This window comes from Tupaia chinensis, unplaced genomic scaffold (genome assembly GCF_000334495.1).
Source record: "Tupaia chinensis unplaced genomic scaffold, TupChi_1.0 Scaffold141165_1, whole genome shotgun sequence".
In the NCBI taxonomy this organism is placed as follows: Eukaryota; Metazoa; Chordata; class Mammalia; order Scandentia; family Tupaiidae; genus Tupaia; species Tupaia belangeri.
Genome location: NW_006201028.1, coordinates 441,757 through 457,004, shown reverse-complemented (window position 1 = coordinate 457,004; position 15,248 = coordinate 441,757). Strand labels below are relative to the sequence as shown.

The 15,248-nt window shown below is 38.0% G+C and overlaps 1 protein-coding gene across 2 annotated transcripts in view; it reads left to right on the top strand.

Moving 5' to 3' along the window:
• The window catches only part of STK33 (serine/threonine kinase 33), a 190,546-nt gene that overhangs the window by 133,930 nt on the left and 41,368 nt on the right, over positions 1-15,248 (top strand). For both annotated transcript variants that reach the window (XM_006162900.2, XM_006162901.2), the window contains 3 exons: positions 660-735; positions 6,785-6,897; positions 7,329-7,414. In XM_006162900.2, the coding sequence (XP_006162962.1) occupies positions 660-735; positions 6,785-6,897; positions 7,329-7,414 (275 nt within the window). The remainder of the gene's footprint in view (positions 1-659; positions 736-6,784; positions 6,898-7,328; positions 7,415-15,248) is intronic.

The following is a 15,248-nucleotide window of genomic DNA, read 5'->3' as shown; positions in this document are numbered from 1 at the left end:
CACACGCACCCGGCGTGAGTTTTAAGCCACCAGGTTCGGGATGCGAACCGTGGTCGACTACGTGGGAGTCCAGTGACATAGCCATTACGCTAACTGCTGGTTCCCGCTGTGACTAGCTTTTGATCTAGGAGTTCTCTCTTTATCTTGATTTTCTGATTAAGAAAATGTGGAAAATAATTCCTATTCTGTCATAGGAGTGCTATGATATTATTATTATTCTTTACTAAAGATTTTTTTTATAACCATTTACCTTAGATTTTATCCAGACCCAGAGTTCCACAGTATTGAACTTGCTTTAAATTGCATTCACTTAAGGCATGTATTCAATTCTATTTGGGGAAAGGACTGTGATGTTGTCTTCTTTACATGATCTTTGCAAAGTCATTTCTGAACAATTTCAAAGGAGTAAGAACGGTACGTTTAGGTGTCCAGCTTACGCCGGCGTTCCATTAGAGACTAAATGACAGGAGTGAGGCTGCGGTGGCATCAGTCATTAGGGGCAGCACATTATCTGCTTAACATCTGCTATTCTTTTTTATTTTTTTCCCTATGGGGGAATAAATCACAACGCATCAGCACATTGTCCATGCTTTGTGTTTAAGCATTTAAAAGTCATTTACTGTATTATTAATATCACTTTATTTCTGTTTCTTTGGCAGCTCCTGAAGTTATCAACGCCCATGAGTACAGCCAGCAGTGTGACATTTGGAGCATAGGTGTCATAATGTACACCCTGTAAGTAGCCTGCCAAATGTGCCGTTTCAAATGAGTGAATGGTCCCTAATAGTAGAACGACACAGATTTTGAACTAAAACTAAACAATATATATATTTTTAAGTGACTTAAAAACCACTTGGGAAGTCATTCTGTAGTCTTATTAGTTGACAGGTGCATCACTTAGGTATTTTTCTATTACTGTAAATTAATAACTCACAGCTTTGGTTTTCATTGATCTTTAAGCGAAACAACATGCCATGTGATCTGAGCAAAGTGGAAAACTCTTCTTAACACCTTCCTGATCCTGTGCTATAAACTAACAGCTTCTTTGTATTTCCTTACAAGATTACAGGGAGGTACTAAGCTTCACATAGAAAGAGCATGTGTGGGAGTTGGTACTAACTAAATAGAAGGTCACTGAGGACCTAGAGAATATTCTGTAGCTCCCAGTTCTTTTTTTTTTTTAATTCATTTATTTATTCCATAAGAGAGATAGACACAGGGACAGGCACCCCATAAGGATCTTCATGTTCTGGCCTACCCCAGCCCCAGGTAACCAGGACCATGCGCATGTCCATGGTCTGCCTGGCATGTCCAGGGAGTCTTTGTGATGTGAACTTGGGATCTTGCCATGTGACTTCAGTAACACGGAGCCACAGAGCATTGCGTTCCTGCTGCACCAACTCACTGCCTTCAGTTCCCTTAACGCTGCTGAAAACTTGTCTTTCTTGCTCTTTTCTCTCACTCTCAAGGTTTAATAAAATCCTGTGTCCTGTTAAATTTTCCCTGTAGCATCCTTGTCTATTCTTTGATCTATCTTCACCTGTGTCATTTCTCCTTTCCTAGAATATTACAAAGTCTTCCTGGGTGTTCCCCTGCCGCTGGTCCCCTTCCTCAGTACATCTTTCAGAGTGCTGTCACGGTTCCCTTTCCAAGCCACAAATCTGATCATACTACTTTTCTGATTAAACACCTCTGATAATTATTCCTTGCTACAGAAAGATTTCAGAGCATCCTAGCATGGTGTGGCAGAGTAAGCCTTGACTCCAGCACACTTTTTCATTGGGCTGGATGTTTGTTCCCATATACCTCCTGCTGCAGCGACTCTAGGCCACTGTTCCTTACTCAGACACGTTGCATTGCATGTGCCTTTTATTCTGTACAATCCTCTCACCTGGGTGGGCCCACTCAAACATTAAAGCCTTCTGTTTCCGCAGCACCTACCTGGCCCCACAGAGTTACTACATTTATGATGCACATACTTTCCCACACTCCACAGAAGACTTTAAGCAGCGTACGAAAGTACATGCAAAATAGTCATGTTTAAGGAAAGTGTATTAAATTAGGACTATTTGATCAGGAAAGTTTGCACATGTGTAACTTTGATAGTCTTAATTGTTCACTTTCATGTGTTCTCCTAATACTTTATGAAAAGATATTATAAGGCTATACCCATAGCCTAGTGGTTAAGGGAGCTTGATCCCACATGACCAACTACAATTTAATTCCTGGCCCCAGTGGCTTGAAACACACCAGGCACATGTGCTTGTGTGGATGGTGGAGAAATAGAGATGAAGGGATTGTTGTGTGGTCACACCCCTTTGCTTTCTCCCTTTATTTGTCTGTCAGTCTGTCTGTCTCTGGGAAGCACATGCACCGTCTATTTAAAAAATCAGTTAAAAAATAGATTATATTGGCCCATGGCCTAGTAGTTAAAGGAACCAAATCTTACATGATCAACCATGCTTCAAATCCTGGCCCCAGTGACTTGAGAAACAGGCCAAGCACATTCCTGTGCCCAAAATTCCAGCAGGATGGAGAAATGAAAAAGAAGGGATTGTGGTGTGATTATTTCCCATTGGGGCTGCTTTCTCCTCCCTCCTCCTCTCTCTCTATCTATCTCTCTATCTCTCGGGAGTACAAGTGTCCTCTGGCAATTTTTTTTTTTTTGGAGAGGTTTTTGCTATAGGGCACATGCACATGCCAGAAAGATAGAGACAGAGAGACAGAAAGTGAGAATCACCCCCAGGGGGGATGACCATGCCACAATCCCTTCTCCTCTGTTCTCCTCTCGGGATCTTGGGCACGCATGCACATGCGCCCAACGTGCGTTTCAGCCACCAGGTCCGGGACTTGAACCATGGTGGACTACATGGGAGTCCAGTGACATAGCCATTACGCTAACTGCTGGTCCCCCCTCTGGGAATTTTTAAAAAGATAGATTATAATATTATGTATATTTATCTGTTTTCCTTGTTCTGAATTCCACGTAAGACGAAGATCTTAGTTATTCATCTTTATCTCCTGGTAGTCTGGTAAAATAGTAGGCACATATTCAGTGCTCAGTAAGTTTGTTAAATTGAATTAAAGTGAATTGTCTAAGAGGTGTTCTGAAAATTTAGGAACCATTGTCCTGCCTCTTGGTGAATATGAACACTTTTATGTTGATGCAACATTAGTTTTATGTTCTATTGAAGATTTCACTATGCACTCACTACCTCTTCCAGATTGCTTCTGAGTATTATATCTCAGCAGTCGCACTGTCACAGTTCTGTGAAATGAAATACACAGGCAGTAGAAATAGGATGATGTGACTGTAGCTGTAACTCAGCTGGTCAACACGCATCATCACTTAGACTGCATAAGGTATAAGTGTATTCACTAAGTTTGTGGTTATTGTTTTGTGCTGATTAGAATCAAAGTACAAAAATCCTCAACCTTAGTCTCTAATTAAAATATGGTTGTTTTAAATTAGTCTTTTCCTCTCTCAATACTTTCTAGACAACGTAAGCAAAATATAATATGTATAATCTAATATTACACAGTTTACATGGTGTTTCTGCCTTCTTAGTCTGAATTTGAAGAAAGTGAGTGTGTTACATGTCTTATAAATCTTCCTTTTTTAATGATATCATTTTAATTTTTCTGCTTCAGAGCTTGGCATCATAGCATCATAATAACATCTTTTCTTTACAGTGTACTCTTACTAATAAGTACCTATTCATTAATCTGTCAGAGCCTAGTGGTGTTATAGATAATTTTCCTCACCAAAAGCACAAACATATTACCTTCTCCAAGGGGATTATTTTTTCTTTATCAGTTACCTCTGATTCATTTCTGCCTAATTGGACAATGATAACTTACTTTCTCAAAGCAAAATTAACATAAATATTCCTTATGGTGACTATCTTCTGCTGTTTTGATTCTATGAATGTAACAGAAAATAAGAAAGCTTTAAGAGGCATTTCTCATGTCTTGGATTCTCTTTTCTGGATGTGCTGAAAATTGCTGTCATAAAATTTCATATGCTGTTGATTGACCAACCATTAGATACATTTTTGCGTAAGTAAAATTGCAAAGAATAGAAAAAAGTAGAATTTTAAAAATGTAGCCCTTAAGCTATAGTTGCATGCAAAGCGGGCAGTGCTGGGGCGCCTAAGAAACTGGCAGATGTGCATATCACGAGTTGATAGCAGGCGCAATGAGCTGGGATTTAGCTGGTCTGTCCTTGTTATAACAGATAGTGATTGTCTGTAAGGCCATTTTTCTGGCTTTTTTGTTTTCTATGGCTTTTTTTTTTATTGCCTTTGTAAACTAAACAGTTGCAAGACAAGTAAGATGAGAAATGAGAAAGAGGAGGATAAGAATGAGCTGGAAAAATAAAAAGTGTTAAAATAAGAGTTTGTAAAACGATTTGGTCAAAACTGATCTCTTAACAAGAACCTATTGGTAAGTGAAAAGCTTTTTAAGCTCCTATTGTCCAGCCTAGTTTGATAAACTACTAGGATGAAAGCATCTTTCTCCCTGAAAAAGTTTGTCATCATCATCATCACTGAAAAGTATGCATCAAATCCTGACTTATTCAGAAAATGTTTGAGTCAAATTTTTAGATAACTCAAAGAAAAATATAACTAAAGAAAATCAGTAAAGGGCCAGCCAGTGATGTGGTAGTGAAGGCGACTGGGTTCCACATGTCTGACTTTGCTGTTTGAGTCTCATACCTGGCTGCTTGAAAAACACACTGGGTACGTGTGCATGTGTGCCCAAAAATCCCAAGAGGAGAAGGGCTTGGAGCATGGCCATTCCCCCTGGGAGGTGATTTCTCAGTTTCCCTCTCACCCATTCCCTCTCTGTCTACATCTGGCTAGTGCACATGGTCTGTTGCAAAACTAAAACAACCAACCAACCAAGAAAAAAAAATAAAGAAAGAAAATTAATAAAAATGTGACTTGGGCTTAGAGATTATTATAATTATATGTAGAATAGACCGCAATTTGGGAAATATAGTAGTCATACTACTTTAGTCTTTCAAGAATAAAATGCAAAAATATAATCCTGAGATTGAAGAATAGACGTATGTATAGTGTTTCCTCTGTGATGAGTCTAGCTCCAACCTCTGTCTGGCTGTTGCTGAGTAAATATGGCTTGTCTATAGGATTGCCCTCAGATGTGAGTGTTGGCAATGACGATTTGTTAACCAAATACTAACATTTGTCATGGTACTGAACTGGACTCAACTTTAATTCATGTTCTCATATGTTTAGCCTAGATCACCTATTGAATCAAGCTTCGTAGGCTTGCCATGTTCTCTTAAGAGTTCCTAGACACAGTTTCTTATCACAGAATATGAAAACAAGCCCACATTTACTTTAAACATGCTGGTTTTACTGATGTTAGCCATTATATTACACTCAGCTTTTGTGCTTTCAGACCAAAGGGCCACATCATCATCTGACTTTCCTTATCTAGACCTTCTTCGTTTCGTCAACTATTTTTCAAGAGTGCTAGCCATCTTAATATATATATTAGGCTTTGACTCAGACCTGTAGAAATTCCCAGGGTTACTCTTGGTTTATTTTTATTATTACTAGTATTTGGCCATGGAAAAGATTCTCACATGGTAATTAGACTCTAATAACTCTCACTAGTCTCTGATAACTCATTGTGTTTTCCCATAGTCCAGTTTGCATTGTGTACCATAATACATTACTTAACCCTACCCTAAAGTGTATCTCCTCTGTTGGCTGCTGCTATTGTTGTGCATCTAAGTTCAGATACCTTCTGGTATAAATACATATATACCTTTTAACTCCATTTAAGTGAATGTTTCCCCACCTGAACGAGCTTCGGGTCATTTGCATGTACAGAGGCTTCAGTGTATACATGCACACTTCTTCTCCCAGGCCACTTCTCTCAATGTTGGGCCAAGAACCTGACACTAATCTGAGGAAACTCCATTACTTCCATTTCTACACCTAGAGAGGTACCAATCTGTTTTAATCTGTTCTTTTTTGTTTAATTACTGAATACCACAGATTGGGAAAATCAATCAAGAATAGCAGTGTACTTATTATACAGTTTTAGTAGTTCAAGGTCAAGGGACCACATGTAATGAGGGTCTTCTTGTTTCTGGAGACTCTGCAGAGTTCCAAGGCGCAGTGCAGGGCATCACATGGCCAAAGGGCAAGACCTGTGTCTGTTGTCTCTCACTCGCTCTCCTTGTAAACCCACCACAATTCAGTCATGGGAATCTACCTGACGGCTTTGTCTAATCCTAACCACCTCCCAGAGATTCCGCCTTTCAACCCTATAGTCAAATTAAGTTTCTACTCTCTAAATACTTTCACAATCCAGCCAAATTTCAACACATGAATTTTGGGGAGATATATTCAAACCATGTGTTCCTCTTTTTTTTGGCTTAAATATGAGGCATCATTACTTATAACTCCTGGGGATACTCGATTTAAAAAAATAATAATTATTTTATGGTTAACCATAGGGTGTGTGCACTCACAGGGCTGGGGTGTTAGTGAGAAATCAACCCCTAGTGGAGATGGCCATGCCACAATCCCATCTTCTCCATTCTCCTCTCAGGACTTTGGGCGCACATGCACACCTGCCCAATGTGTTTCTCAAGCTGCCAGGTCTGGGACTTGAGCCACTCCGGGGTCATGTGTAATCTAGCTGCCCTGACCACCACACCACTCATTGGCTCAGGGAAACTTAATTTTTTATAGTCTTATATTGACTTTTAAAATGTTAAACAAAATGGTTGCCTTCATTGTAGATTATGTGGAGAACCACCCTTTTTGGCAAACTCAGAAGAGAAGCTTTTTGAATTAATAAGAAAGGGAGAACTACATTTTGAAGATCCAGTCTGGAATTCCATAAGTGATTGTGGTAAATATAGAGTCATTATTATTTGCTAAAACAAATATAAGTGATAATAAGGAAGTTGGTCAGTAATTCAGATGTCTAGAATCTCTGTTTAAGTCATTACATTTACTTGTGGGAATAAACATTTGTGGATTGTTTATAGTCAAAACTGCCACAAAAAAAAAGGAAAATATGTAAGAAAAATTAAAGATGCTTGCTGATCATCTATCTAGCTAACTCTTACTGTAGACCATAAACTAGGTAATCTAGGCAATAAAACTTTTCTCCTTGGGCTTTAAACTTAATTTATTAGACATTTATAGTGAAACTATTTATTGTGTGCCTAGCATCTTTCCTTCATGGTATACATGCCTAACCCTAAATAAATTGGAAAATGTATGATATTAATTATAGTTAAGATAAGTGAGATTTTCAGAATTTTCTCTTACTTGCAGCTAAAAGTGTTTTGAAACAACTTTTGAAAGTAGATCCTGCTCACAGAATCACAGCTAAGGAACTACTAGATAACCAGTGGTTAACAGTAAGTTACAGTACTACTTTTTCTTTCTTTCTTTCTGAAATGCTACTTTGCTCTCATAGTTTTGTATATAGTCTCAAAAGAGCCAATTAGTTTCATCTTCTGTCAAGTTAAAAAAAGGTGCTGCGTCTTGACACATTTCTGACATGTCTTTTTCAAATGGTTACAACTGTTACCATAGTTGTTTATATAACTTTATTGAGTTTCAAATGGCCTTTGCTTTGCTTAGTGTCATGAGGGTATCAAGTCCAGTAGAACAGAGCTGAGAAATGTCCAGTATTGTTAAGGCTGTGGAATATTTTAACAGTCTACTTAGCTCGGTGAAGTAAAGCTTCAGAACCACTTGTTTCTCTTTCATCCATTTGGATGTAGGGAATCTTTGGGGACTCAGAAAAGCAAAAGGCTCTGTTTTAGTCTATTTTCTGTTACTAATAACAGAAATACCGGAATCTGATTTTAGAGGTCAAAGTACCACATCGAGTAAAGGCCTTCTTGCTAGGGGAGGCTCTGTAGACTTCTGAGGCAGCACAGGCACCACATGGTGTGAGAGAAGAGCTTGTGTGCGTTTGTCTCTCTTCTCTCGTATCACTCCTTGTCCCTGTACACCCATCAGGGTTCAGTCCTGGGCCACCACCTTGATGACCATATCTAATCCTAACTATCTTCCAAAGGATCTACCAATTAATTTCATAATTAGATGTTTCAACCCTCTTAATACAATCTAATAGCCATAAATTTTCTTTTTTAAATTATAATTTCCAGTTACATACAATCAATATTCATCTTTGTGGGGTGTGATAAGATTTTTTCAAAGCATGTATACAATATGTTCTATTCAAATAAAAATATACTTATGTATATTGTTCAAGATTGAACATTACATGATGTGATAACCATTTGATAATAGAACTTGTGTTTTTTTCGAAATACATTTTGATTTGTCCATATTTTTTACTCTGCAATGGTACACCATTTCAGTCTCTTCCCCTTATTTCCATACATTCTTACAGCTGTTAAAATTTTTTTCCCTTGATTTCCTCATTTAATTTCTGTTATCTACCATTACTCTATTTCTATACTTTTGAGACCTTCAGTTTCTACCAAAGAGTGTGTACACTTGGTATATATTAAGTGGGATATATGGTATTTGTCTTTCGTAGGCTGGCTTATTTTGCCTATAGTTTTATCTTCCTGATTCAACCACTTTGTGTCAAATGACAGCATTCTGTTGTTCTTCATGGCCAAACAGTATTCCATTGTATATACGTGCCACGTTTTTGTAATCATTCATCAGTGATTGGACATTTAGGTTGATTTCATGACTTAGCTATTATACATAATGCTGCAATAAACCAAATGTACAAATGTCTCTTCAACTGAGCAATTTACCATTTTTTGTTGTATACCCAATAGTGGGTTGTACAGAGGTTCCATACCATATTCCACAATCGCCATACTAATTCACATTCCCACCAGCAGCACGCAAGTGTCCACTTTTCTCTGTGACATCATCAGCACTTGTTTTTCTTTTTTTAAACCATAGCCATTCTTACTGGGGTAAACGATACCTTTTTGTGGTTTTTATTTGTATTTCCCTTATGATAAGGAATCAATAAGGGAAATCCCTTTTTTTATATGCTTTTTAGTCATATGTATGTCTTTCTTTGAGAGCTGTCTGTTTAAATCCATTGCCAACCGTTATTTTTTTTTAATTGGAGTATTAATTTTTTTGTGGATAAGCTGTTTTAATTCCTTATATATACTGGTCGTCAGTCTCTTATCTGAAGTACAGTTTGGACATTTTTTTTTCACATTCTGTGGGTTAACTTTGTTGTCTTTATCTGTTGTTCCGTATGCTGTACAGAAGCTTTTAATCTTTTTTTTTTTTGAGAGTTTTTTATTGTTTTTGCTATAGGTCGCATGCACTCGCCAGACAGACAGAGAGAGAGAGAGAGACAGAAAACGAGCAATCAGCCCCCAGGGAGGGTGGCCATGCCACAATCCCTTTTCCTCCATTCTCCTCTTGGGATCTTGGGCACGCATGCACACACACCCGGTGTGAGTTTTAAGCCACCAGGTCTGGGACGTGAACCATGGTTGACTACATGGGAGTCCAGCGACATAACCATTATGCCAACTGCTGGTCCCAGAAGATTTTAGTCTTGATTTAATCCCACCTATCTATTTTTGGTGCAACCAGTTTTCAACATATGAATTTGGGGGATACAAATTCAAACTGTTACAGTTTCTAGACAGAAACCTAGTATGAAATCTTAAGTAACTATTTACTTGCTTTCTGCAATTAGATTAAATGCCTCAAGCATAGCTGATCTTTGTATCCCTGTGCCCAGAACGTTACCTGGTCACAATAGAAACTTTGGAAGAGGTTGCTATTTATCTATTTTTTTTCTTTTTTTATGGTAATAAGGATCCTAATTTTTAGCTGGAAGCATTGCTAACCAGTTAAAAGACTTTATTCCTGAGTCCTTTTTGCTAATTATTGTGATAGACAATAAAGTGGACATGGATGTAATTTCTGGAAAAACATTTTTAAATGGAGATGATATGACATTCTTCATGACTTTTCTCTTTCCTAGTGAATGAAATACAGATGTGATGGCTAGAGTTTAGCAGTCCTCTTAGACCGTAAGATGAAATTAAACCATTAAGTGGGAGTTCATAAACTGGGTATGACAGAGCAACAGATACAAGAAACTAGGGCTCACAGCTCTCAGTACTGTCTTGCCAACCCTTGACTACTTGCCCACAGACGTTCTTATATAACCATGAAACAAACTTCCGTTATCTTTAAGACACCGTAAAACATGCAGCTAAACCTAATCCCAATTAATACGGTACTCAATAAACAATTGCTAAATGAATGAATGATTCAGTAAATGAACAGGTCTGCAGATAATCTCAGAAAATGTCTGGGAACTGAGGTTGGAGATTAGTAGAGACACATGGGAATATTACTAAGCCATATTCAATTGTGAAAAAAACTTTAGATCTGTTATTTACTAGACACTGTTAGGTGCCGGTAATACATGATATAATTACATTTGAAATGTTAATTGGCATATGATTATATTCTTAAAAGGTTACTAGCCATTGGGTGAAAAATGACTTGGAAATAGGGAATTAGATATCAAAATAATATCGTTGAGACATGAGAGTGGCTTGAATGGAGTGGTAGCAACTGAGATGAAGAAAAACACATAAATGTTTTCGCAAGGTATAATTGACAGGATTTGGTGAGGGTTTAGGTGAGGAATGAGTATAAGGGAGGAATCAAGGATGACATCTAGATTTTTCTCTCACAACTGGTTGGACAAGAGTATGATATATGAAAAACTATAAGAGAAATAGATTTTTACTCCTTGGTAAGTAATAGTGACTCAAGAGTCCTATATTAGATATGATCATTTTAAATTCCTATATTGCAACCAAGTGGAGATAGCAAATAAATAATTGAAAATAAGTCTACGACTAGAGAAGTCTGAGCAGAAGATATATAATTTTTGAGTATCATGACCATCTTTTTTTTTTTTTGGAGAGATTTTCGCTATAGGGCGCATGCACTTGCCAGGCAGACAGAGAGAGACAGAAAGACAGAAAGCGAGAAATCACCCCCCAGGGGGGATGGTCAGGCTACAATCCCTTCTCCTCCATTCTCCTCTCGGGATCTTAGGCACGCATACACACGCGCCCGGCGTGAGTTTTAAGCCACTGGATCCGGGATGCAAACCGCGGTGGACTACGTGGGAGTCCAGCGACACAGCCATTACGCTAACTGCTGGTTCCCAAGTATCATGACCGTCTAGATGTCATGTAAAGCCACTGGACTAAAACAGTAAACTGGGGAGGAAATATAGAGAAGCATGGTGCCGTCAACATACCTTTAGATACTGCATTAAGAAGAGACTCGTGTCAGTTTAGGTACCCTCAATATGCATACAGTTTTATAACTCTCCTTTTAAGTTCTCTAATTTTCCTTTAAAACAATTTCTAATAATTTCTTAGACTTTTTTTTAAGGAATTAAAAAAAGACATTTTATTTTTTCTTTAAGGAATGAAAAAATAGTCTTTATTCAAGAATGGATTATATCTGCCCTCTCACAAAGGATTCTGTACAATAATTATTTCTGGCCTAACATAATTGTGCAAATGAGTTAGCAGCTAGATCATTGCAAAACTGTACTGAGTAGAATTGTAGCTCAACAAAATAAAAAACTGTCAAACAGATGGTGTGCCTTAGAAAGTCATCTCTTTTCAGCATCACACGACAGTCGGGTTCGGCCATTTAATTATTTGCTTTCTAATTAGTACAACTTTATTTCTAGCTTTGGTCATTTTTCCAGAAGTCTCCATTTTTGAGCCTCTGTAACATTTGTTTCTAGGAAGTCCTTGCCAAGTGGATAGAGAAGTGGCAGATATTGTGTGCTATACCAGACTATCCTAAGGAGTTCAGTGTATGAAATTTAGAATACTGGCATTTTACAAACTTCTGAAAGGCAAGAACTCTTTTCTTCTTAACCACTTGAAGTCTTACTTCCCATAATTTCTGTCCTCTGTTTGAAACAACCTAAAGGAGACATGATTCTCTCAGCACCTTACTGCTTTATAATCAGCTCCTATCTTTTGCGGTATCTAACACGGTAACATTTTTTTTCAAAGAGATTTATTGGATAAAAAGCTCCATGGTTTAGCCTATATACTATGCATTTTGAAGCATGATATGTAACCGAAAGTATTCTGAGAAAAATAATTATTATTTCTTAATGTACATTTAACTGATAGAGTTTCAGATAAACACATATCGTTATCCTGATTTCAAAAGGCAAAGGTTAGAAGTCAGGGAAAACAGCTAAGGAAGGACTTTTCCTCGGAAGGAAGCATGTGATGAGGATCATCCTATGGCCAGGAAATGCCAATTATTCTACCTATTTCTTCTTCCTCCTCCCCCCCTTTACTGTCAACCATGGCTCAGGAGATAATTGCTTCTTACTAGCTAATTACAGTGGCCTCTTGGTATTCATTCAAGTCCCTGATAACAACTAACACCAAGAATTTGCATTTTAAACAAATTTTCCAGGTATTTCTTATGCCCATTTATCTTTAAAAATCACTGCTATAAATTAAGTCAGTCATTTTTCTTCTGTGACTTGTTAAAAGATAGTTTCCAATTTGAGGCCTTGTTGATATTATTTCATACCTGAAGTAATTATAATTTCAGCACATTTTTCACATGTGTCTACTATGTGCCAGGCCCCGTGCTAGTTAGCGAAATGTGGAGATAGCCCAAGTGAGTTGGTGCAAAGGTAGCATGGTGCCCTGCAGTACTGTAGGTCATTCAGAAGATGGGGCTTCACTTCCCGGGTCATTGACTTGTACATGTCACACACATGCGCATGTGCCCATGATCCTGGCCCTGAAAAGCTAGGGGAAGGAGTGCTGTGTGAGAGCCTATAAAAAGTGCTTCTCTCTTTTTCTCCTTCTTTTTGCCTTGTGCATGCACACGTGTACACACTAATGGAAAAAAAAAGAAAGAAAAAGAGAGAGGAAGGGAGGCAGGCAAGCTGGGGATAGGATTACAGTGTGAGACCCTATTAAGGATGCTTTTCTCTCTCTCAGTAAACAAAGAAGAAGACATGTAAGGCATGGTCTCTGACTTAAGAAACTTAGACTGTCTTAGAAAACAAGCTATGTGTCAGATACAATGTAAGGAATAAAATAAGTGATTTAAGGAATTGCCCAATGGCCAGAGGTACAGAGCAAGCAAGTGTGAAATCAGGAAGTTCAATTTTATTGGCAGATAAACTGCTTTAAGGAAAGAAGTGGGAAATAAGACTGGACTAATGGAAAAAAAAAGAAAGAAAAAGAGAGAGGAAGGGAGGCAGGCAAGCTGGGGATAGGATTACAGTGTGAGACCCTATTAAGGATGCTTTTCTCTCTCTCAGTAAACAAAGAAGAAGACATGTAAGGCATGGTCTCTGACTTAAGAAACTTAGACTGTCTTAGAAAACAAGCTATGAAAAAGATACAATGTAAGGAATAAAATAAGTGATTTAAGGAATTGCCCAATGGCCAGAGGTACAGAGCAAGCAAGTGTGAAATCAGGAAGTTCAATTTTATTGGCAGATAAACTGCTTTAAGGAAAGAAGTTGGGAAATAAGACTGGAAAGGAAAAAAAAAACTGGGAGACTTAAGCAGAAAATTGTGAGGTAACTTGAATCATAGGTTAGAGTTTTAAGTTCATCCTGTAAGTAATGAACAATTGTATGCTCTTTGAAATGAAAGAAAGTACTGTGCATCAGTCTTGCAAAGTGGCTTATTTTAAATGGGACAACAGTCATTTAAATGTGTACATCGATTGCAGTAAGTATCTTTTGATGTTAATCCATCTGGGACCAGAAGGGTACACAGAGGAACCAAACACAGCCCCTCCTCTTGAGTAGTTTATCACAAGGTACGAAGTGTAAGTCTGTACTTTGTTTTATAATCACACTTTGCAGAGACATTTAGAGTCAAGTTGTAAGATCTGATTTTAGAAAAGTCTCTCCTAATGTTCGAATAGGGCCCGTGTTCTATTTACAAATTGTTATTCAGGTTTTGGTCATTAGCTTTTGACGTTTAGCCTTAACGTATACACTCTATGTAAGAGGATGGAAATTTTCTGATGCCCAGCTAATTGTACTTCAGTGTATTTTTATCCTAAATATGTAAAGTCTCTTACCTTTATTTTACTACATATAGTTATTCTTAAATTCTGAATTAGCTTATGAATATGCTGTTGTGTCCCTGTTTAATGAAGCTGCTTATTAAAATTATGTTAGGAAAAAAGCTCACAAGGAACCAGACAGTGGCACAGCAGTAACGCACCTGTACCCACATGGGAAGGTCCCAGGTTTGCATCCTGGGCCCCCCTGTACATACTTGGCTTGCACAGACATACCTGGGATTGAGGCTGGCGGGCTGGACTGTAGCAAAAAGATCCTGGTAGGGATCTCTCTCTCTTTTCTTGTGGAAGAATAAATTAATTTTAGATACAAAGCTTACGAGCCAGGACTCTTGGGAATTTATTCAGTATTAAATTCTTGATATATATTCAATAATTCAACAGATCTTTACCAAGTAACTACTGTGTGCTCACACAGAGAACATAGGTTAAGTCTGGCTGAGTCCCTCTGCACAGGTTGCCCACAGCTTAGTGAAGTGTTTAAAACCAAAAAAGGCACAGGATAGTAATTCCACAAGGATTTAAATGTAATAGCAATACTACTAAATTTCTAAGAAGAGAGCTACTATTTACCCTACTTAGGGAATTACAAAAAGTACCTAAAGGTGGAGGTACTATGTTATCTGTCTCTAAAAGAATGAACAAAAATAAGAATTAATGTTGGACCCATGATAAGAAGAGGAATTTTAGGGACCGGCAGGTGGCGTAATGGCTATGTCACTGGACTCCCATGTGGTCGACTGTGGTTCAAATCTGGACCCGGTGGCTTAAATTCACGCCAGAAGTGTGTGTGTGTGTGTGTGTGTGTGTGCCCAAGATCCTGAGAAGAGAATGGTGGAAAAGGAATTGCAGTGTGGCCATCCCCTCTGGGGGGAGGATTTCTCACTTTCTGTCTCTCTGTCTCTCTCTGTCTTTATGGCAAGCACACATGCCCTATAGCAAAAACCTCTCCAAAGAAAAGAAAAGAAAAAAAAAGAAAAGAAAAATTTTAGATAGAAATAACTTCACAAACACAGAGGCAGAAACAATATAAAGTATGCTTAGAGAATAGTTAGTACTTTTTCTTTTTCTGGAACCGTGGAACGCTTATAGAGGAGT